Source organism: Apteryx mantelli, chromosome 9 (assembly GCF_036417845.1).
Source record: "Apteryx mantelli isolate bAptMan1 chromosome 9, bAptMan1.hap1, whole genome shotgun sequence".
Classification (NCBI taxonomy): Eukaryota; Metazoa; Chordata; class Aves; order Apterygiformes; family Apterygidae; genus Apteryx; species Apteryx mantelli.
The window spans coordinates 27,981,907-28,007,853 of record NC_089986.1 but is presented as its reverse complement, the minus strand read 5'-3'; the positions used below and the strand labels follow the sequence as shown (position 1 = coordinate 28,007,853).

The following is a 25,947-nucleotide window of genomic DNA, read 5'->3' as shown; positions in this document are numbered from 1 at the left end:
AGGTGAATGCGTAAATTCTTCAGCGCATTGACGGCAGACTGCTGAGCAACTTCCAAAGTTGAAATACTTTGCTTTGGACAGAAACAAAAATTACATAACTGAAAGTGTCTGCAGGTTTAGGTCTGTGCTGTCAAGTCCGGTATCACTGAATATGTTCATGCTAGAGTCTACAGACATTATAGAGACACCTTGCATTTTAGACAGATTTTCTGAACTCCTGAATGTATTTTTGAGTATTACCACTGCCTGTGCCCAGTCAGGCTATTGCTCGTATGTGTTGCAAGACATGCAGAGACAACACAAACTCGACAGCAGGCTGTGCAGCAGCACTAGTAAGTAATGGCAACGGCATCTGTAACACACAAAGCGCTGTTTAACATCTTCTTTGAAATGAGAACTATATGCAAACCAATGAGGTACGCATGTTTCACCATTTCTGATCATAAGAGAGAGTCAAGTCGTATGTAGACTGATCATGGATGATTTAGCGCCAACAGTAAGTTATTTTAGTATGTAAAAATATTATATATATAAATATTTTCACTAATTTGATTAATCAGCGTTCAAGTTTTCTAGCTTACCACTGTCACTTTTGCACACTTAATCAACAACAAAAAAAATCTATGCATAACAAAGCGCATCTCTAGTATAGGGAGTTCGCTTACGCGATGATGCTTTAAAATGCAGCATGATGCTTAGTGCAATACAGTAGTCATTATTTCCAGTAAAGAAGTCCTTATGAATCTTAATTAGGAAGCAGTCAGGAAGCTCAGAGCCAGCTTGAGAGAAATGAGAGTAAAAGGAGGGCGGAGAGAGCACAAAAGGGGAAGACACAGCAGATTAAGGCTGACCAACACCTTCTCGTTCAATGTATCTGCTAGTTCTTGGCAGCAACGGCAGCTGACTTCAAGGACAGAGTCAAGTTTTCACCACTGTTCATGTTCGAGTTAAAGTATTTACGAAAAGGAGGCTGGATTCTACTTTGTACTTGGGCAAACTTCTCAGACTTCTCACTCTATTTCTTACAATGCCTTTGCAAGTACTGGCCAGAGAATTAAGAGGGCTTTTAAAAACACAAAAGGGAGAAAAACATCCTTTTTTGGTTGATTAACCTGTAAAGTACCTGGGACTAGATGTGCTTTCCTGTTCAAAATGTAGCCAGCCTACTTTGAAAGCAGCAACACACTTGCTATTCATTGACAGAAAGTATTTATTTACAATGGTATTTACATTTAATGATATTAAAAATTAATGTTATACAAGAAACATTAAAAAATGAACAACAATTATAAGAAAAATTCTCATGCTTCATAACATAACCAGCTGATAGGAGCCAAAAAACACTCCTCAGAGAGAAACTGTTCCACAGTTTCCTATTGCTCGGCTTGTGGCACCTTTCTTTCAGGCATCTGGTACTAGCCACTGGATCTGAACCAGCAGCTAATGAGGGTTCACTGTCCTAGGCCATCAGACAAGACAGATGGCTAGCCTAACGTGGCACGGTAATTATTATGTACTGCCGCATAAAAAAAGGGGAGAGTATAACTGGTCCAGGAACAGAGCAACTGGAGGTCCTCACGAGAGGAAAAAGCGCAAGCTTGTAAGATGAAAAATTCAGTGATTTTGTCAACCATTAGTCTGCAATTTCCACAGACTTGTGGCTTTATATCTGGGTAGAGAATCAGCTTGCTGGGCAGCATGCTTGTTTGTAAAAACAAAAACCAAATCCCAGAAAGTGCTGGCTTTGGCATTGCAATGACTCCAGTCAAGCCTTCCCAATGTGAACTAAACAAGCGCTTCTGGAGGCTGCTCGGAGCCTAAGACACCTCTGGTCTGAGCAGAAGGTCAAATAATTTGAAGCCTTACAATGAGAGTTTATCTCAAAAGTCAATATTTGACTGTTGTTCAGTCAGAGCACACACTTGTATTTTATGAAACTAGAATGAAACAAGGAATGTTTTAAAAACTGGTGCCTGAAGTTACGCTCCTAGTAAGTGATGTGATTTAAGATGCACTGATCCTAGAGTAGCTTCAGTGAGGTTTTTAAACACGTACTTCACAAACTAGTTTTAACCATCAATTCTTGCAAATGCTGACTGGGATGTTCACTTACTGCCATGACGCTGCCAAAATCCCCAGCCCTTCCATCTGCAGCCTTCGGCCAAGCCTCTGTCTGCTAGCCCTAACCCACGCCAAACACACCACTACGCAAAGCCAGGCACAAGTCTGGTATTTTCAGGAACACTGAAATAAGTAATGCAAAGAAGGAATGTCAAAAATAGGCTATCGTTTTAGGCAACTTTTTAACTTGAAGCTGCCACAGAAAGCTCAGTGCATCCTAAAATTTAGCAGGGCAATTTAGCAAAAGGAAGGAAAAAGGAAGGAAATCAGGGGACACTCAAGAATTTAGTACCAGCTTGCCTCAAGCTCTGTGCTCTGGCTATCACTCAGGTCAAGATTATAAGCTGTAGAGTCAGAATACTTAGTTCCCAAATCTGGGGGGGGGAACTTCTACAAAAGCTAAGAATAACCATCCATCATCATTTTCATTACTATTCTTTCCTTTAACATCTCATTAGGTGTTCATTAAAGCTCTGCTGGTGATTATGGCAGTTGCAAGAAAAAAGCACAGTCTAAATACCTAGTTTAGAGGTTAATCAAAGCTTCAAACCATTGTCTGGCCACATGAGCAGACATCCCACTTAGCAAGCTGCTAAAACCCAAGAAATTTTTTTTCTGGACCACAGCAAAACAAATTACATGAAGAAATTACAGGAAGTGTTTTATATAACACGATATACTTTTGCTTCCAAAATAAACCCAGTTTGTTTGTGTTTTTTTTTTTTTTTTTTTAATAAAAACAGCCAACACAGAAGGACTATCAAGATCTTTCAGTCAGTTTGATCTTCCTTGCTTGGAAGAATAGGTTTCAATGTGATTTTCTGGTTCAGACTACAAGACAGGATCCTACTTTTACAAATCCCTTTGAGAGAAGAGGTACCATCAGCTCTTCTCTATCAGACAAGTAAATTCCTTTTAAAGACACTCACGTTGATCTTGCCAGTCACAGAAGAATGCTTTTTCAACTAGTTTTTTACTTGAATGGACAACAAATTTACAGGAAAATTATATTCCCTTTTGTCAACCAAAAAAGCCATATAAGCTATTTTTGATAGCCAGTTTACCAATACAGAACATCCCATAAATACGAGCCCATTAGCATTTTAAGCCAGGGAACAATGAATAGAGGAACACAGAAGACGGGAAAACAATTTTCTGTGGTTTTAGGGCAAGTGCTGCACGAGCACCTGCCCTCAGTGGTTAAGAGAACAGCAGCTGGGCCAGGGGCAGCAGGGAAATAAAAAGGTATAGCCCCTAGGAAAGGATTTGCTTGCGTCCAGCAGTAATCCAGATAGTTAGCACGTATAACAGACCCCAGAAGGGATGCTCAGAGAGATGCCGTAGAGATTGTTCTCTGCATCTCCACCGGCAACACTGAGCAAACTAAGCAGCAGCACGTCTACTGAGTAACTCGGCAGAAAGCATTCTCACTCGGTGGCAGAAAGCACAGCACATAACGCTGGCCCGGGCCACAAAGCACTACTCTTTCTATACTGAGATGAAGCTGAACAGATTGGAGAATTTTCATTTCAGGTGCTAGGGACTCATTTTCAAACCACCAAAATATGAAAGGGCTGTAAATTAAGAGAGGGGACAGAAAAACACAAAAGGGCAGAGCACCAAGATGTAAAACGGAACAAAGACGTCATATAATTTCATAAAGTGATTTAAAAAAGTGACTAATTCAGTGCTGATAGTTGGGCTGATGAAAGAAACAAAGACAGTAAGATGAAAAATTACTTCTTTTTTTTCCTCAGTGCAAAAATGTAATAAAGTGCAGCAACAAAATAATGGTTTGAACAGTGTTACAGAAACATGATAGAGATAATACATTACACACAATTTTCAATCAGGCAGCAAAGGAGAGCTCAGTTCAGGAGAGAAGCAAATGAGGAATGTTTTAGCACAGAGCCTTATTTCAAATTCTTGCACAATCAGTGCTCCTGGGTCCTCTTATTTTCCTGCCCTTTCCTACATCACCACCACATCGTCTGTGGACTCTTTCCTGCCACCTACAAATTCTGAAGCCTCCCTCTTTCAGGTTTAAAGGTAATACTGAAGTCCCTATTTAAGTAGAGGAAAAGAAATAAAAGGATTTGGGTTTTAATCCTAAAAACAGGTCCCTTATTAAGCAACTGTTTTGGAGCGTGTGGCTGTATAAATATTTAAGAGGCTCTCTAAAATACCATGCATCCCCATGTATCACTTGAAATACCACAGGCACGTGAATGGATCACAGAGTAAAACTTTTTACACGTGATCATACACAGGGGCTGGGAAAAAGACAGTGTTGAAAACTTACCACAGGTTTTGTGCGATAAAACCTAACAAAGAAAGGGAGAGATGTCAACAGGAAGAAATGGGATAAAACAATCGAAAGAGTACTTAAATAACTCAGATATACCAAAATCAGGGTGGAAAATGGAGAACGTGTAAAAGATGGCACACGTGGTTATGAGAAGCAGAAAGGCCAAGCGGTCTACGAGCAATTGTAAGTAGGGTTCCAAAAAAAAGGGCCAGCAACAATTGGTGGAAAACGCTGTTCAAGTTATTTACTAATGTCACACATAAATGTGAACAAAACAAGTGGTATTTGATTTAAAGTACAGAAAAGAAAATACTATTTGCTCTTCAGGCAAAAATTAGGTGCGAAACAGGTTTCCCACAACAATATATTAAGGGAATGTCCTTCACCCCCAAGATTAGAATAGAGGATATAAGAATTAAAATCTATCATACCATATTAAATAAAGATGAACTGAATGTTTCTTTGAATCCTATGCTTCTTGAAATGACTGCAAGTCAGACCTTTTCTACTTATGACTTCAAAGGAATTAAAAATGTCAGAAAAGATACATACTTTGTAACAAGCATTTAAGTGTGTTGTTTCCCTCCATGATGCAGTCTATGACTGAATCCATATTTGAACTTAGACGGGTACGCGTGGGCAGTAGCAGGTTATAAACTCCAAAATAAGCACAAAAAAATGATGTTGAGTTTGCAAGGAAGTATTGTAACAGCATATTGCAACTATACCTCTATCTTAAGTGCATATTCTCAAGAATTGAGCGCATCTTTCCCGGATTAAAAAAAAAAAAAAAAGATTGATTAGAACAGAAAAATTTTCTTCCTAGAAGCAGAAAAAGCTTTCAATTAAAATGCCACATCTAAACCTAGAGCAAACATCTGGATGTCACTGCATACTCCTCCATGTAAGCACCTGAAACTGCCTAATTTTCAAAATGACAATTTTCCAATTAAAGAATATTCAGAAATTGTTAGTCAAACAGAATATGCTCTCAGGAAAAAAAAAAAAGGTTAATCTGAAATACTTTTTGAACTTTAGAAAGTTTTGAATTATCATAAAAAAGCTGGTAGGAAATGCAATATACTTACTATTGCACTGTAATTAGATCTACAGTAATCCTACAGCATAAAGTCATATGACATGGACAAAAGAGGGAATTAAAGATCCCATATGGGAAAAAACAATTCAGACTACCTTCTCAGCAATGCTGAGGAGGAAAAAAAAGAAAAAAAATCAATTTTTCTGAAACATTGACCTTGCCTGTAGTATTGTAAGAGAAGATGAGTTGAAAGACCAGCACAGAAGCCGTAATATTAGAGATTTTAGTTATACCCTATTCTGGAAATAAAAGTTGAAAATATAAACAACTTACCTATGGGACACAATAATTTTTTATGAGTTTTGAAATAGTAAGTTATAATATACCACTACAGCAAGATATCTGCTAATCCTTGATCATGCAAAAGTCAACAGCAGCTGTGTAAAAAATGTGGGCTCAAACCACCAACAGAAAATTCCAACTAGCATAACCACTTAAAAATGAGGCAAAACAGCATGGATGTGATAAGAAAGAAGCTCTTTCCTAAGGAATCTTTAGATTTCTTTCGATCCTTTCTGTAGCAATTTTTAAAGTTTTTTATCTTGTACAAAAAAAGGTAGAAGGGAATGTAAAATACCCTTCCAGTCTCACCAGTATACAAACCAGTACATATAAGCAGCTACCAAAAAGGATTCAAGACAGACGCTAAAAGGAAGTGCATTTGGAAAAATGGCATATGCCCACAGATTAACAGGAAGAACAAAGCAGCTTATGAACATAAATAATGAGGGAAAGGTTATCGTGAATAAAAGGCTGCTATCCTGACCCTCAAATGGTACTGATCTGTGCTCTTCAAATAAAGTGCAGAAATAGCTAAGTTGAGGAAGGGAAAATTGCTATACTTCTCTTTTGGGAAACTGGACTTCAGAAAGGCAGGGACTGTGGGAGAGGCAGTGAAGTATCATCTCCACTTCTGCAGATGAATCTCCATACATGGTCCCACTCGAACACTAATAAAAGTGGGGACCAAAAAAATGACCGTTGCAGAAAAGGGCATTGCTTCTGCTTTAGAAAATGCTATATAAGAGCATGCCCTTGCTACAGAAGTAACCACTGAAGAAACTGAAACATAAAAGATCTTTGTTGGCAAAATGATGCAAGATAAGAGTTCTGCCACATTTTACATTTTAATTTTTAATATTTTTGTTAATACAGCAACCCTGTATTCGGGAGCATCAAAGAGCATTTTTAACCTTAAAAAGTTAACAAAAAAAGGAAGCTTTAGAAGTTATAATCCCATGTCAACACTTTATTTTCAGTGCAAGTTAAAATACAGTTATTGCTTTGGTACACAGAATACACCACCTTCGTTAGACTAGTCTCTCGCTTTGGAATACATATTCCCCTGTGAATTACCTGCTGCTAGAAGATGCAGCGTTACAAGTGTTAATGACTTGTGTCATGAATGTGATCAGCTGCGTCACCAGCACTACATTGGAGAAAACAGTACCGCAGGCTGAGAAATATTTGCTTTTAAGAATAGCAGATTCTTCACCTACTGGAGACTGGGCTTTCATGATTTGTACTCCATCAGCAGTACCCTAATCTCCCCACGGTGGCCCATCGAAGAGGCTGACTGTGCCCCTACCTCCACACAGCTTTTGCAGAGCAGAGACCACGAGGGGTTTAAGGTTCTACTATGTGATGTCTACAGGGAAATGCACTATACATGACACATATTCTACAGCAAATTAAGCAGTAAAAAACATTATTCCTGCCTTCACGTACAGAGAAGCTCATAAAAAAGTTTTAGTAATTTTTAAATGAAAGCTCGATTTATCTATCATACTGTTTTATGAAAAGTCTGCTGCTGCTGAGTGAATGAAGAGAAACTCTTGCAGAGAGGGATGGATTTTCTGAAGGGCTGTGAAATTTACCCCTTTTCACTATCAAATAATTTATTTAGACTGCTTCATACAACATCTGGCAAGTGGAACATGTTCCCTAAATCAGCAGGATAAGCGGTTGCTACTATGCAGATGTCCAATTCACAGCCACTGGCATCAATGAGCCATGGACTGCAATTAATTGAAAAATGAGTTTTCTTTTCACTGCTGCATCCCACCTTCTGCACAAGAGCTGCAAAGAGCAGATATGGTAGGGAAAAAAAAAAAAAACTGTATGGCTTCTAATAGTCTCCTTGCCTAGTAAACGCAACATTAATTTCTAAAGTTTTCAATACGGTACTTTCCATAACATTAAATTCCTCTAATAAAAATTAAAACTTCTAAAGTTGCTCATTTTCAAATATCACTACTATATGATTTACATTACATTCTTGTGAGATATGCTGCTCTAACAAATACTTCAGGCATTTTTCAGGAAAACATGTCTAATTCGTACTCTTTACTTGCATCCTGACAACTTGCAAAAAAATTTAAAACTAACTCAAATACCAAAAGTCTATTGGAACAAAACCTATTAATTTGGTCGATAAAATATTTTGTAAGGTTTTAAAAATAACTTCTGGTATTTCTAGTAAATAATTTCTGTGGAAGAAAATGCCACTATTAGAACCTTCTTTGAATTTCAAGCAAGTGCTAGGGCTTGCTGGATGCTCCAGTGATGCTACTTGAAAGGACAGAGCTCTGCAGGAACTTCGCAGTTAAGGCGACTTCACCCATTGTGCAGAACACAGACAGACTTAATAATTGCCAGAATTTTCACCTAGACTTGTTAGGAATAGAAATCCTCATGCTAAACGTGTAGACTGAAACACAGAAAGCAAGTGCTCTTAGGGAGAAAGTACATTCCTTGAAGAATTCCTTGGCACAGGAAAAAGCACGGCAAAGTGGGAGAAGCACATTTCATGTGAAGAAACCTCTGAGCAAGCAGGATGGTTTTTTCTTACAAGGAAGTTGTAGTTACAGCTCTAGAATAACGGCCTGCAGGAAAGCACCTGCTATTTAAAGCTTCCACCATACTTTAAGAATTTCTGTGTTCATGTTATTTAAGTTAAATACTAGCATTAAAATTTCCAAATCCATTTTTATAAAAGCCTGGTCCAAAACTGTGAGCAAAACCAATATATACTACAGAAATAACAAATCTCATATGCTTGTGTAGATGATAGGAATCACCATTTTTTCTGCATTCCCTTGTCTGGAAACAAAGGAGATTCCCAATAAGCTGGGAATGGTGTGAAAGACTTAAAGAACCTACCTTTGCCCAAAGATCTCCAGACTACAACTGCAGAGCACAAATCAATTTAATGTAAAAAGAAAAGAAAGTAAAAGTAGGCTGAGTGAGTTTGCTGTTTCCATTCCTACCCTCAATACCATATTCCTACTTGTGACTCTCTGGAGAGTGAGGACTTCCAAATGGAGAACTGTGATCTACAGAAATGCATATTCATCAACATTATCAATGTTCCTAATTGCTAGATTTAGTAAACTAGGCAAGAGAATAATGATTTTGAGAATGTGCATATTGCCAGAGAGAGAACCTTATACATTTATTTTAAGTAGGTAGGTGGAGTTCCCGCTAAGGAAGCGATATGTTTTTGTAGCTGTGATGGTTTGAGAGCATAGAGCAACATCCATAGGGAAAAGATGACACCTTATCATCCACCTATATCAGCCGATCTAGAATAGGCAAGTTTTTGAGTCCTTAAGACAGGCTGGTGTGGCTCTTTTGACCTTTTCCTCAATATACATCAGCTGATCTAATTAAAAGCATCAATTCTCCCCATGACTCCTCAATAAATAAGAAAGAGCAGAAGGCAGGCCTAAAGAAAATGTAGTTCTTCTTGCCAGGCACAAATAGCAAGCAGTAACAACACCGCAACACACACCAAGCAGCAGATCTAGTCAATCTTCAGAAAACAAAGTGCAGATATCTTGCTAAAAATTTTAGCCTTTCTGCTATGCTATATACAAGTATGTCTGATAAGTGTTCAGGCAGTATTTTCTATGCCTAACTGTTCCTTGGTACTCATTAATTACGATTTAGAAAGGGGAATTACGCCCACAGATTTGAAATTAATTGTTATTCCCTTCTGAACTCATCTGTAGAAGACTACAAGGATCCTTTCACTTCATTCAGATAAAGTTCCAAATTCAATTTCTTTGGATTTCTGTTACTCCTTCAAAAACCATGGAAGTTTTGAGAGAAAAACGGAAACACTAGAACAAATCTGGCTTGGATTTTTGAGTGCTTAAAGTAGCACATTTCAAGACAAAGTAACTTTTTGTCTTCTGTTAACTTTAAGATAACTTGCAGTCTCAAAACTACATTTAATATTGTGCAGTCTTCTGTTATTATTCCAGAATATGAAAACATTAAATATTTTATTTTAGACATAAAGGCCAGTCAGGACCTGGGATAGTGTATTTAACTGTTCATGTACACACCTGTGTTGATCAGCTTTTGTTCTAAAGAAAAAGTATTTTGTAATATTCATTTCATCTAGACATAAAGAATGCTGTTCGCAAACAGGCTGAGCCTACTTATGGCTCTTCTGGAGAATTTAGAAACACAATCTAGAAAAATGCATATTCAAGAACAGTAATGACAAAGCAGGGGGGCAAGCCCAGGCAGGTTCAGTTTAAGGAGTAAGGTAGTATAAGTTACTTCTTCCTTTTTTTCTTTTAAAGCAAACTTTACCAATTATTTTAACTGTGCATATGCTTTGGGACTTTATAACACTGCATGCACAATATGTTTCAGGCCTGTGTGATTTGGAAACAGGCGAGGAAACAGCAAACTAGTATTAAGCCAATAAAATGTGCTGCCGGGTATGATCATAAAGGCTGGATACCCACAGAGGCCGAAAAAAAAACCCCAAAACATAAATACATATATATTTTTACCTCATTGTTAATATATGATCAGATGGAGCGTGAAAGATCCGGGCAGCTTTCTATCACATCTTCCATCTTATTTACTGCAAATTTTCATTGTTTACGGGAGTACTCTAAGCAAGTACTTCAACTTCAGTAACATTCAAGGCAAACAGTCAATCTCTATGGAACGATCAAACATTTATCATCTTTGGAAGAAGTTCCACTAAACATTAGCAAATCTTTCCAATCCAACCATAGTGTGCATTTTCTCCGATCATGCTAAAAGTAGGGAGAAAAAGAACCAAACTAAAAAATAATGAATTTTTGATAAGTCTTCTGAAGATCAGTTCCTTATGTCATATATTCAGGTGTACAGCTGAAGGTAATTAACAATTAAATCACTACAATTTTTTGTTCCTAAAGCAAAAACCCTCCAGCCTGAGATAGACAAATATCAAGATCTTAACATTCAAAAGATGATAATCCCACAACATGGGACAAAAGAGGGGAATTCAATATCATAACATCATAGGATAATTCAGGCTAGAAAGGACCTCAGAGATCTCTAGTGCAACCTCCTGCTCCAAGAGTCAGTTATAAGGTCAGACCAGATTGTTCAGGGCTTTATCCAGTGTGGTTTTGAAAAGGCCTAAGGCCTAAGACTGCATAATATCTAAAATTAAGCAAAGCTCTCACACTGTTCCATTGCACCATTAAAACGGCTAAAAAAAATGGAAAATGACACCCTCCACCTCCCCTGTAAGAATGGCATCTTGAATATGTTTTTTGCTGGACTACAGAAGGAGATTAACTGTATTTTTTTTTCTTATTAGAACTTATAAGTTCACCATAATATTTGGTTTATCATGGCAACATAGCTGGAACATCAAACAAGAGTCTGATCTCAAGCTTTTGAGAAGACTTAAACAGGAAATTACTTACCTGTGAATATCATTTATATATCAACTTGTGCTACGTATCTCTACGTATAAAAGGTCTCAAGAAATTTCTGTTTTCAAAGGAAATGTTGTTGTTTGAAATTCTTTGCCAGTCTCGGACAAAAATTTTCCTCATGGAAAGTTTGACAAAAAAATTTCAGTTCTTCATTGAGCTGAAAGATATCCAGATTTTTTAATCTTTCTGTATACTAATCATTTATAAAGCTAGAAAGAACCTCAACTTTTGATGAAAAAAAGTTCTCAGTGAGTAGTAGGCCTTGTATTAAACAAGGATGCTAAGGCAGTCTTGGTATGCAAATTCTCAACATGAGAATAATAAATAGTAATCAGAGTTATGCCTTCCTTAAATTGCAGCTGCTTAGACACAAGAGTAAGGTATGCTACCCAAAGGCATAAGAAACACTATCTTAAGACAGAAAAATAAAACAGAGCTGAATCATTCAGGAGAGGACAGAAAGAGAAGTTCAAATGTAATATTATAAATACGAAGACTTGATTTTCCCTAAAATCTTTTGGAATAACAAAAACCAGACTGAATACTGAGCTACTTTTTTCCCCCTCAATTCATCTGATCCTTTGTTTGAGGTCTGGAATAGCTCCAGTTACACCACTAGTTTATCAAGTGTTACAAATCACTTTGTTTTTGTGGGCAGACTTTTTAAGTGACAGAAGTTAAAAACATAAGAGATTTTAATAACGTTTAAAATATTTTATGCTGTATCATTTTAAATAAAAAGACAAGGAAAAAAGCTACTTCGCATGTTGTAGAAAACATGCATCTGTCAGGTCACACCAAAAAGCTGCATTTGCTTTTTACAAAAAGATACTATTTTCCCCAATTTTAAGCTGCCAAGACCACACATCATCCCCGAGCTTTTTTGAAGGGAAATTTTAAATTTGGTCTCTGAGATCTTGGGAACTTGCTGGAGCACCTTGCTCCTACTCCAGTCCTTTTATACTTAACTTCCAGTTTCTCAGGCCAGGCTATTTTTATAGTAATTATACACTACCTTTAAAAACTAATTTTGGTGAGCAGATACACATCCAATTTCTATGAATAATAAGTGGCCAAAACAGGATCTTTAACAGCATTTACAATGACTTTCTATCTTCAAAGACAAAATATGCAAAATTCTTACAATCCTTGCAGACTAAGGCCTTGTCCAGAAAATCGTTCTGAAGTGATACAACCATACCTTTACGTGGCTGTAGTTATATCTGGAACAGATCTATCTACATATCTTGACTGAAATCAATATATGCACACTATGGCTAATATTAAGAAAATATTACATTTTAAAAAGAACACACAGCTAAACTGTTTGTGCTTTAAAATTGTCACTTACAGGCCAGAACTTGAAGGAGTGCATAACATATCAAAATAATGTCCTGCAGAACTCGAGAGAGCAGGTGATTCCACTGAGATAAGAATTACTACTTTCCAACAGTAATCCAAACACTCAAGGATGGAAGAAACATTACTCTGAAACTTTTAAAGATAAATATTTTTTGTAACATTACAGTTTCATCTTACGTGGCTCTACATCTGATCCTTAAGGCTGTGCTTCTTTGAAAGTTGAGGCACTTAACAGCCCCAGCATCTTTTAATTTTCAGAAGATAGGTTTAAAAAATTTCCTCCATAAAATACGAACTGTGGTTTGACACTTCCAAAATGGAAGTCTGTAACACTTTACACAATTTCCATAACTCAACTATAGCATTAGTAGTCACTATGAGAAAAATTCTAAGACTGTTACTCTACCTGCAACATACACACCTTTTCAACAGTAAAGATCAAAATGTCTTCACTTCAGAAGAGCTTTCTTTTCAAGAAAAAAGCCTTTATCTGTAAGTGGCAAAATTAAATAAAAATGTATTTTCATTGTGAAATGAAATTCAGTTGCTTGGAAAGTTTGGGAACTCTACTTGAAATAAATTTCCACTGTGTGTTTGCATGCTTAATCTAATCAAGCACATTTTGCATGTATGTGCCTGCATTGAATATACTCTGAACTGAAACTATCCAGAGCTAGCCCTAGGTCTGAAGAGCAGCTATTAGATATTTTAGTTTTACAGGCGTTAAGTAGACAGTGTCAAAACATAAAAACAAATACGAAGATCCATAACATTTCTTAGGGACTGATAAGAGACAAGAAGCTTTTAAGCAAGCTGAGAGTGTGCTTTCTCCTAGATACAGAAAGAATGATGGCATCATTAGCTCACTAAAATAGCACTCCACACTCATTTTCCGAACGAATACAGAACATGCTCCTAACTGTACTCAAACTCTTCATATGTAAGTCTCTAGAAGTCATGACTTAGATTTAGAATGTAGAATTTAAAAGATATTAGGGGAAAAAGTATGTATATGTAGATGGGTATGCATATTACACGCTTTCCACACACACATACACATGCTTTTCATACACTACATACTGTCCACTCGCATCTGATCACAGCAGCTCCCAAGTGTCTCATTCAACCACCCAAGCACAGCCTCTTCTGGCTGCTCCAGCAATTCCCTTTGCCCTGGTTTGTCCCACCAGTGTCAGCAGGGTAAATTCTCCCAGTTCCTGCCACTTCATTCCCATCTCCTTTCTCTCATTGCCACTGTATTTCCTCAATCATTACATCATCCGTCCTTATTTTATTAAGTTTTCTCACACTTATGCAGCCTCCCCATTTTCTTATTTGCTATCTTTCACAATTCTAGCAACCCTTCTCTCATTTTTTTAGGGTTCCTTTTTAACCCTTTCTCCCAGGCTTCTACATAACCTCACGTTCCCAGTTTCTCTCTGACTCTTTGACTCTGTTGTCTTCCTGCAAATGCAACACATGAGATGAGTAGGTCCATCTTTCTCATGAGAAAGTAAGGACAAGCAGCAATGGAAGAGAGAAAGAAATACCACTTTAATTTAGGCAAAACATTTGCACACTATCTCCCTATCCCCTAGTGTCTGGCTGTCCATATGAACCTGTAACCTTAAGCATCAGAACTGCAAAGCTATTCATGTGGTAAAACTTGATATAAAGTGTCTTGCTACTAAACCAGAATATTACTCAGAGCTAAAAATACCTATTCCAGGAAATAATTTGAGCATGCAGAATTGAAATGGTGCAAAAGGAAATACCAAATGCATTGCAGAGTCTATGCTTATTTAGATCCACAAAAGCTTTGAATACAGTGACTAGAAGATGCGCAGAAAGCAGTCCTCTTAATCCCCACACAAAGGAAAACTGCAGTCAGGAAGTCTGCATGGAATGCTTTGAGGCACTGGCATGGATCTATGTTCACCAAGGATTTGCATTTTTTGTTTTTTTAAAGACTTCTAAAATTTATTCAGAAGTAACATATTTCTGCAGTTACACTCAAGTAGGAACTGGAATGTCAGATGAAAGATTGGAAGATTCCATAATGAAATGAAGTGCCCAATTCTGAGTATTTATCCACATAAGATTTTGTGAAAGACGACAGGTTATTATCATTTGCACAAGCCTAACTCCAGACCAGAAATGTTATGTCACAGGTATTTTGTTTCTGCTGAGAACTTTTGAGACAACAAATACTGGTGAGTGGATATACAGAAGCTTCCATTATTTATGGACATAATCTGCATCCTTTACAGCTACTCGCGCTGGAAAAGGAAGACTGGTATTATCTTACTAACAGTACTTTTCTTCATTAAGATCAATATAACCTGCTTTAGATCATGTTTCTCCTCTCTCAACAAAGATGAGCAGGGCTTTAGGACAAAGCTCACTCCTGCATCAATGGTTCTCGATGAAAGTGTGATCTTGATTATCTTGAACACTATGCCCAGTGTTGTGACATAGTAAGGTCGCTTCTGTACATAGCCACAGCAGACAGAAGTTCTCACCACTGAAATATTTATGCTAACAAACTGTACAGAAGGGTATCTACCACTTGCAATTATCAAACACACAAAAGGAAGCAGATGCAAGATACCCTAACGAGGCAAAAGGCACAACTTCTGAAGGAAGTATCTTCTATCCAGCAGCATTACGAGTTGGCTCTCCCTTGAAACACTGGGGCTTTTCAGCATTCCAAGCTTAGCAAAATAGATTTATTAGCAAATATTAGCTTTTCTGTGTGTAAAGTTTGTCCTTGGACTCCAATGTGATAGATTACGTCAATGTTAGCTTCAGAGTATTTTTCAGGGAGGAAAAAAGTATTTAAGTTGAACCACTGAAATAATCTCATTCTCACTCAGTGCCTCTCCATTCTTGTCTTATGGAAAACACTAACAGAAATGTCCGGTAGAACTTCTTTTAAAGCACAGTACTTTGACTTATCTCTCATGATCTCTTAATTCTTTGAGAATCCTATATATTCTTAGTTATTAGTTTTTCAGGATTTTTTTAAACATGGGATTCTAGATGAGAATCAGAATTATATAAAACTTAGGATATTGTATTTAAACCAGAATATAACTCAGAATAAAACTGCAATATAAACCAAAGGCTTTTAAAAATACATATCAGAGGTAGTCAATTCCCAAAAGCCTCTGATCTCCTGGCACCGTTTTAGGGAGCAGAGCAAAATCATTTTGCAATTATATCATGAAGCTACCCTCCCTCACCACCATCTTTTAGTCACAGAAGCCAAGGAACTTGTGTAGTTGATCAAAATAAGTGGGTTTTTTTGGCCAGTCCAGAACACTTCACAAACAAAAACTTGATAGAAGTCAACATAGCAAGAAAGTTCCTCAACTTTTAGATGGACTTTCTTCTGTTTCAACACAAACAGAACTACAGGTTTTAACAAAGTCCATCTCAAGTAAGATTTCCTATGCAGAGGAAACCAAAATATTACAGCCTTGAAAGTCATGTTCAGGAATAAAATTGAGATGTTAGACCACCACTGCACCTTTTTTAGGAGCTTCATGCAGAAAGGGACTAGATTCTCCCGCTCTGATGTGTGGATTATACACACCACTCTAACAAGAAGCGGAATGACTGAAGCGCTATGAACTCTGTATTTCAAGAATGTGTATAGACACTCACATTCCAAGTTCCTAGTGCTACTTGAATCTGAGAAAAGCATAGAGGAAGGCACTGGGAAAATATATTTTGCTTGATAACTTCCAATGATGAAGCTGGAAATCATATACAAGATTTCAAACTCAATCTCATAAAGTCACCAGAGAGGTTTCCTAATGAAATTAAAAAGTGAATGCTAGCAGCACAATTAGCACTGTGCTAAGAACACTACTGCATGCAGCTCCCAAAAAGGGAGTATCAAGGCTAGCACCATGCATGCAAAAGGGCTCCTGCATCACTGGAAAAGTGAATCGGATTGACATGAATTTCTGAGCAAGAGTCATCTGAACTCTAAGTGAAGGGAAAAAGCCAACAAATTCACTATAACCATCCCAGTCAGTTCCTTAACACTGTTTCTGACTAAAATACATGAAAAGCTTGATGCACAGCCATCTCGAGTGCAATAGTATTTCAAAAACCTTAGCGGTAATTTACCCTCACTCCCCAACTTTGCTTTAGCAATGAAGATTCACCAAGATCAAAGTCCTGGAACATAGGCTGGCATACTAAAACCATTAACAAAAAGGGGATTTAACCAATTAAATACTAGCCATTTCAAAACAGCTTGTCTTTTTAAGTTCAAAAATTCAAAGACTTGCCTTCTCTAGAATGACATGGTTGGTGCCAGCCAACATCAGCCAGGTCTCATCTCATCTTGGGCTTTTGCTTTGAGGAAAAGTCCTTCTAATATTCAGTCATGTAGGGATGCGTCAGAAGACTAAAAGACATCGAATATACCTGAAATCCTAACAGCACAAAGAAACATGCCCATACAAAAAGCTAAAAATTTAAATCCTACACCTGCTTACAAGAAACACAGTATTGGCATACATGCATTTCTTGAATTCGCAGGGTCTTCTTCCCCTACTAAAGCAAGGAAAACAATCAAAAGAAAAACCTCAAATAAAAAAAGGGAAAAAAGATGGAAACAGCAAACATCAAGAATTTTTTCTTTTAAATTATCCAATGTGGAGTTCAATTACACATCCGGAAAAGGTAACAGTTTTAGAAGCTAAATTTCTATTGTTTCAAAGGCTAAGAGTAATGTGTATTTAAAAGCAGAGGAGCAAACTGAAGTATACACATACTAGATTTCTGCCGTGTTAAGTGTGTTGTAGCATGGAACAAGGAACATGACTTCGTCCTCGTTCTCAGGTTCCTTTTAACCAGTGATCGCATCTCCTCTAAATTAAAGTACAGAATCTGCTAGGTGACTAGGGAAGTGGACATCAAATAAACTTTGAAGAGATCCTGCACCTTCATGTGAAAAGCTCAGGGTATACAAACCACAGAATCTAAACAACTAAAGCACTTCATATTTTATTCCCTAATGAATACTGTGAAACAGAGTAGAAGGAAGAAAAAGAAAAGAAAAAAATTCAGAGTTATTTCAGTAAGACTAGCTGTTAAGGCACGTCCTTCAGAACTTGTGAGCAGATGAAAAATCGTACATATGCACATACAAAATATCACGTGTAACTGATGAGTTTTTGGACTGATCTCACGCCTGACTAGGAAATTCCAGTCAAAACAATGTTACTAAAGATACAGGCAAAAAGATTTTTCCTTAGACTAAATCATATATTGGTAAGAAATTACATGCTGCTATAAATTGCAAATCTTAAATCTAGACAGAACGTAAAGAAATCGTGATTGCCACATGTGTCATGTTGGCTGGAAGATAGTTTAGTTTGCTATTCTATTTTACAACCAGAAAGCAGAAAGAAGCCCTCCACCACCATCCTTAAGAAAGCCAGGAAGACTCATTTTCCCCAAAAGACCTATTTAAATCAGGCAGTCTCCAAAGTCCTGGGAACATACAGCTAATCTAGACTTTAAAACCTTGACTTTGAACCTTGCAGTCCTCCCAAAGACACATCCTTACTGCTTCGTGGGGGGGAGGGGGGGGAGGAGAGACACTGTTGAGAGGAAAAAGGAATAAAAGTGGAAATGCCAACCTTTAAAATATATTTGTAACATCCTGAGCAATGATTTCATGCTGTGAAAAATTTAGAAATCATGTGTTTGCTAATAATCTTCTCAGAATATTCCGAGTAATACATTCACCCAGACCCAGTATCCAGAGATTCAAGGCCACCAGCTTTATCACCAATTGCCTTAATTTCTGAATAAAAATAAAGGGACACCAAACTTTTACTGCATATATTTTAGCAGAACTATTTCAGATGTAGCTAATGCTATTAAAAGCATTAACATGAATCCTCTTACAGAAATGGGGGCTGTTTGCACGAGTCCTGACATTAACTTCACTGTAATTGTTTAGACTAAAGACCTGCTACTGTTTTAAGTGCAACTATCAGAAATGCCTTTGAGTCATAGATTAATGAAATGAAAACAACATACTGCTATTCTATAGACTGCTTTCCATGCCTAGTTATTTTAATGGAAGCATTTATGTTTTAACAACAGTTTGATTCCTAATAGTGCATTTTAGCAAATGCACCAAAGTTGACTCATCTCCATCCTTTTAAGATGGTAACGCCACAGAAATTAACACAGGCAGAAACTACCGGTGCAGACTTCTGAAGACAGCAGCTTTGCTTCAAGAGAAAAGAATGCCAACAACTGCATTGAGGGGGGAACGGATAAGTATCTATTAGATAGTTGATGCCGCTTTCTTTCCCTCACCTTCAAAACCTTCCAGGATAACTCGCTTAAAGATGATTTCCTAAGAAACAAAAATTTTCATCTTTCTTTCTTCTTTATGATGTTAAAAAGGGCCTGATTGATTTGCAGGTACTTTAACACCGAAATGTAAAAAAGGGAGGGATTAAAATGCACACGCACACCCTGCTAACATGCCCTGGAAAACCACAGAAGTAGAAACAGCAGCAAAGAAACAAAAATCAGTGAAAAGCTTGGGCAGCCAAGGGACTCTGAGCCAGGTTAAAGAAAAAAGATCCCGAACTTCTGGCATTACAAAAAGCAACACTGGATGTCCTATTTTGTTCATTTCGGCGAAAAAAGAAGTTAGAATACGGTGAGCCAGCGTGTTTCTCATGCAGCCCACATATTCATGGCTTTAACTACTGAAACTACTATTGTGGACAGCTGAAAGAATTCCAGCAAAACCTTAAAAAAATCCCATGTAAATTATCCCTTCCAATTTGCTTTCCCAATCATCCCTGGAAGATAAGACTAAAACTGCTCTTTTGGAACAGTTCTAAGCAAAGGGAAACATTTCATCATATAGCGGAAATAAATTATGTTAGTTCATTACGGTGCAAAGAAAAGCATCTACAAGACTATAGGATTTTATCCATTTCCTATCTGCAAAGTTCATCCCCACTACCTTTAATGCTCTTTATAAAAACTGTTTTAAAAGCAGTCTATAGCATTAAAGTCCTCAGGCTTGTTTTTAAATCACATTCCTAATTTGTTGCTGAAAACTCAGTAGGAATAATGTAATATTGATGTTTTATCCCTGAGAGTCATAACTATTTTATGAACACATCTGACTGTAAATTGATAGTTTCATTTGACTTCATAATTCAGTGTGCAAAGCCTGAAGACTATTATGATGCATGAAGTAAAGTTTTGGATCTAAACCACACTGTAGAATCTCTTTAACTTCATGGCATCAATATTAACCAGAGTGGCTGAGGCACAGTCTGTAAAATCAGAAGCTAGAAATCATTCATTATCATGTTATTTGATCTAACACTTTATGTGTAAAATGAAATATATTTTTAATTAAGTTCCACCAGAATTGTAGTTTACAGACCACTGCAGCTTTTCAATGGCAATGGCAGAATTTACCCATTTTTAAGGCTGTACTAAATAAGATGTCACAGGTTACTCCTAAATATGTAAAAGCAGAATGCACATGCAGAAGTGAAAAGCTGAAGATCAGTCTCCTAAAGCCACAAGCACTAAACTCCAAACAACAAATGAAAGCCTGTGTTTTTCCCACTGAGGAATCTACTTAAATTACCCACGCAGCCCTCTTGAGCAAGTCTTCTGATCAGTTAAATAGTGCTGGTGACTCAAAACTAAGTAAAAACCCAACTCAAAATGTTTTGCAGAAATGTTCCCCCTCCCCCCCCAAAACTTGCAAGGTTTTTTTTCTTCTTCTTCTTCCCCCCTGCTATCAGACAGCAGAAACTAGGAATAACCTGTTCTGTTCAACTTTATATAGAGATGTGAAGTTTTGACATTATTTCCAACTTAAAAGTTGAAGTGCATCATGGGTACGCCATACAAGCAGAAGCCAAATTATTCTTTACAGGGCTATTGTGCAAAATAAAATTGTAGCTTGAGAAGTACAGACTATAAGAAATTGAAACATAACTCTATTTGAGATACATTCACAATGTTCATGTACACAAGGTAACCGAAGGATATGTAATGCAAGTTCTATTCTCTGTGGCCTAAATTAAATGCTTTTTTCCTTCTGCTTTATGCAAAAAGTTAAAAGAACATAGAAGAATAGGAGTTCAATCTTGACATTGGATTCAACTCTGCATGGAGGCAAACCCTTAACTTAACGGAGTAGTTAGTACAGACACGGAGGAGGGAAAAGGACATGTTTAGTGCAGAATGTATTTCTTCTGTAAAGCATCAAGCAAACCAGTCCCAAACTTGTTTGAGTCCTTCCAGAATAATGGATATAAATGACATAGCCTAGAAATTTGCTTCCAGCTCCTGCAAAGAACACATTTCTATAGTAATGCCTATGAACAGCTTCCGATAGAAAAATCATCATTGCCCAGTGGAGCCCAGTGTCTTTTCAGAGCAGTGGTGTTTGAAAGTACTGCATTAGTAAAACCAGAAGAGAGCTTAAGAGTCAAGAGAAGCAGGGAGAGCTGTAATTCATAAAATACATAATGCAGGTCCAAGTTGGAAGCATAACTTTAAAAAAAAAAAAATCCTTGGTTTGAGAAAGCACTGAATGAGCTTGCACGCCTAAACAAGAAATGCCGTTTTTATTGCATGTCTTTGTTGCAGTTTATCTGCAAGCCTACATCCCCCACCAATCTCTCAGCAGCCTTTAGCATATCTTCCTACTAAATCATATACCTTTGACATCATCTGCAAGAAAGGAACAGTTGTCAAAAGCTAGTGTTATTACTCGATAAAGTTGCAGAAAAAGGAGAAAGCTCCTAAGAAGCCAGTGGAAAGGCACCAGAAGTTAGGGCGCAGATGCTGGACAGAAAACTACTGAACTGAAGATAGGGTAATTTGCATGCGCTATGCATGGTGCGATCAAGATTCAGTTGTTTTCTCTACCTAAATGCTCTGCTTCTCTTAAGAGCTGAGAAACAGTTAACTAACTTGCCTCTTACTACAGCAGAATGAAAGGTACTCCCATGAAAAGAATGAAATCCTCTGCATGAAGACGTGTGTTCTGAAGCAAAAGTGGTCACAAAGATCAAGCTATGGAGAAAGTAAACGTATTCCTGATCGAGAAACAGGTTCTGTTTCCGCCAACATTAGGAGTAGGAAAATGTCCTTATGTCCACCTCCGATATTTAGAGTTTAAGTGGACAGTAAACAGACTAATGCCATGGTGAACTGCAGCTTGAATAGAAGGCACCTGTAACAGCAGCCAAGCAAAAACTTGTTCGGAGGATTTAAGACAGCGATGTACTACAAAAATGGAGACAAGCTGATACTTCTGTATTGTGTACACCTAGGTTTTTTGTTTCTTAAAAAAAAAGTTTAGCCCCTCTTGAAATACCCCAATCAGTACTTTTGGTACACATACCTCGAAGAATTCTCTCCTCATGGCAACGTAGAAAGTCCCAGATTCTAACAGTGCCGTCGTCAGAGCATGTAGCAAATTTATTATCCGTGGGTGAGAAACTGTTACATGAAGACACACAGCAGGGGAAAGAAGTCAGCATTTAACAGATTATCTATGCTTCTCAGACAGGGCAAAATTATACTGTAAGGTGTTATACACTGAAGGAGGCATTTGAACATAGGGACTTAAGTGAACACTGTGCCTGCCAACTGACACTTCATCACAAGACATGAATTTAGCATAGGATTACTATTGCATTGTTCTCCCCAGTCAAATGAGGAAAAAAATCCAGAATTTTTTTCTTAGCACCCTCCTACCTAAGACTGCACACGGTAGCGCCTTCTCTGCAGGATGAGAAGCAACATCAATATGACTTGGTAACTGTCACCCTAGTTTTTCATGTTTGGTAATACCATAAGAGTGACACTGTGTAGAAGCACAGGAGAACAGTTCTTAGGAAAAAACTCCTCTTCAGCCACAGGTGCTTTGCAGCAGAGAAGCAAAAATAAGGGAAAGCTGTTCATAGGGAAAGGCTAGTTGGATTAACTGTTGGAAAAAAACTGTATATAAAACAAGTGTACCATTTATTGTAAAGGAATTTAGAAAAATTCCCTATTACCCACCCATCACCACCACGAAAAGAATTCTACAGACATAGAAGAAGCTTCCAGACTGAACAGTCAGTATCGCTTGACGAAAGTCACTGGAAAAGCAAGGAGTTATTTAGCCACATGATTAGGGCCAGAACATCTCCAGCAACTGACAGGCACCCACTTCCTTTCTGGTGCAGTGAAAGACCACGAGAGAATCCCTTGAAATCCTAGATCTTTATGATCAGGAAGGGGCTTAAAACAGCAGAGGAATTCAGCGTATGGGCACGATGGACAGTAACTGAATCCAAATGTAAGCACTTCTCACATAACCAAACCCTGGCAGGAAATACTGCACCCTATCAAAGAAAAATGGTGACCTTAGTGGAAAGTGTTTTTGTGGCAGTGAACCTTTATCACCAAGGGCCAGCACCTGAACCCGAAGAAACACTGCTTTAGCTTTATTTTGGGTCTGCAGCTTCTCTTCAGGCTTACTTTAAAAACATATCTTCTATTTCCGTATCTTACTAAAGATTATGTGCAAGTTTGCTTTAGAAACATCTTTCATTTACAGACTACTGATAGTATCACTTTAGATTCCATTTTCAATATAAAATAGACATTTGCACAACTGAGGCATAAACACTGAACCAAGAGAAGGTCCTACAGTCTTCTTTTCAATGGTCTGCTTACAGTTTCAAGCTTGAAGAACCCATTCATTATTAACATTAGACTTCTGTATGTGGCAATCTGCGTGGGTATTTAGTATTACTGGAAGTCTTGGCTTCACCAAGCCAAGCAGTTCTTCACTTTATTTAGCGTTTCATTATTTTGTGAGAACTATGCAGGTGTTTTATTTCTGAAGGCTTTATATTTTATTCAGTTAGATTATTAAAGACTGAATTCTTTATTTGGAATGAAATTGTCGTCTTACACAGTGCGTATAAAAAGGAATAACTGATACACATCGTCACCATATAAAAATGAAAAGAATACCAGTGCAAAATGCGGCAGACAAATACATCTCTAACATATTGCAGAGGCGGATACTGGGACAATACTAATTCAGAAAGGTGCCAGCAAAACGGTGAGAATGTGGAAACAAAAGAAAATACTGTGTTTATGTGGTGCAGGAAGTTTCCCAGAATCTGACAGAACCCATGCATTTCTGCACCCAGAATACACTTAGAGAACAGTCTAATCATGGCAATAGGTACTACAGAAAATGGTATATTGTGTATAAACCTGGCCTCTCTAATCGCCTCCTTATGTGCCTGGAACATCTTGACGTTGTTCATGTTGGACTGCCAGTATTTCACATATCCCCCGTGGTCTGCTGTCAGCATCCACATATCATTGTGTGACCAAGTCATAGCCCTTACAGGGCTGTCGTGAGCCTGTGAAGTTAGAAACAGAACTTCTAGCAAACACGTTCAAATATTATCTGACCCACACGAACACAAAAGTCAGAAAAGTTCCTACTTAACAGCTGTAACAAAGAAATGAATACAATGATGATCTACTTAGATTTGAGAAGTTCTTGTGGAAAAAAGCCATTTTCTTACTCTGTATAGAATTGTCTTCTAAATAAAAGACTAGTATTTGCACTTCAGTTCCCAAATGGTATTTTATTATTAAATTTAGATTCATAGTATGTCCTTGAAAACAGTTAGCATACTATATGGAGATGAATGAGAAGCATTAAATGAACTGCCTATAGCCACAATATGACAGAGGGTCAGATCAGATGAAAAAATAAAAAAGCCTCTCAGGCTCCCATTACTGCACTTAGACCACAGACCAATGACGAGCAGATGAAGATGTATGCCTAAAACATGCTCTGTGACGGCAAGAAAATAAGCAGAAACCTTGCTAGATGAATTTACCTGTAATATCGTTTCAAAATTGAAAGTCAGTCCATTCCACAAGGTGAACTCTCCACTAGATGCCCCAGTAACCAAGCGCCTCCCTTCAGGAGTCCACTGCAAAAGAAAAATTTAATTAAACTGCAAGAAGGTAATACCCAAATATTTCTTCATAATCCTCTAAGTAAATCACAAGCTTTTTCCAAGGAATCTGCAGAACAGATATTTATTAAATGATTTTCTAGTGGACGTAAAATGGAGGGGAAAAAAAGCGTAACCTTGCCAGAGGACTTTTGAAACACTGGGACAAAGCAAGACCACTATAAAAAGCAATGAAAAATTCTAGTCACCTAGAAGAAACATCTTATTGGCATCAGTACATTTCTAACATACAATAGCCAGACTAAACACAATACTGTTGACATCACGGAAGAGTTAGAGATGCTACAAGAGTCAAACAGCACAGAGACCAAATAGCCTCTTTTCTGTGAGTCGAAATATATTAGTAGAAAAACATTCTGAAAGTTTTTGATTAAAATGTGGGAAATGCAACTGTTTTGTACTCAGACCTTATAATTCTTCTAAACCCCTTTCTAAAAAGACAAGGCAGAGAGTCTACACATTCCACATGATACTTTTATTTGGAAGTAGCCTTTACTGATATCATCTTGTTTCTTTCTTCAACTAAGCAATAATTTTATTTAAATTAAGACAATGCAACTAAGCAAACCAATACAATACTCACCCTGACAACAAATACGGGGCATTTTACTTTATTAGTAGATGTCCGAACAAATTTTGTTGTTACAGCATTCATGGGGTTGTTCAACATTCCTATAGGCGGGACCAACTACGAGAGAAGAAACAACAAGTTTAGTAGCAATATTTCTAACCAGAAACTGCAAGAAAAACATACCCTCTGAACACCCATTTCTGGAAAGGCAAGTTTTTAATTTGCAGGGATATATTACCAGGAATTAATCCACAGAAGCGTTCAAAAGCCTGCATGATTTACCATCTCAAACATCCAGAACCAGCACCTTCAAGTGCAACTAACCTATTAAAATTTAGCAAGCTAAGTGCATTATTAGAGTTCTTAAGTCCAAAAATTAACAGCCTATCCCATTTCAGGCTCTTTTCAGGGACAGACTCCAACAGAACAAGAGAACATAAGGCGAAGACATTCTTCATATCTTTGAGACCTCTTGTGGACAAAAAGAGAACTTCAGCTGACAGGAGAATCCTTCCCGTTTCCGGACAAAGTTTTATCCACAGAACTTCATCCGGAAGTAAAAAGGTTTTACTTACATCATTATAATATCCTGCATCAGGCTGGATTGCTCGCATATCTCGCTGGTCTCTCTGCCATACTCTATTCTGGAAAGAAGAAAA

General features: G+C 37.5%; 1 protein-coding gene across 1 annotated transcript in view; it reads right to left on the bottom strand.

The window, feature by feature from the left end:
• WDR33 (WD repeat domain 33) overlaps positions 1–25,947 on the bottom strand; it is a 71,321-nt gene that overhangs the window by 25,480 nt on the left and 19,894 nt on the right. Inside the window, exons 3-7 of the mRNA XM_067302003.1 lie at positions 25,864–25,932; positions 25,301–25,405; positions 24,577–24,672; positions 23,936–24,087; positions 22,062–22,159 (exon numbers count right to left, since the gene is read on the bottom strand). Coding sequence (XP_067158104.1) covers positions 22,062–22,159; positions 23,936–24,087; positions 24,577–24,672; positions 25,301–25,405; positions 25,864–25,932 — 520 coding nt within the window. The remainder of the gene's footprint in view (positions 1–22,061; positions 22,160–23,935; positions 24,088–24,576; positions 24,673–25,300; positions 25,406–25,863; positions 25,933–25,947) is intronic.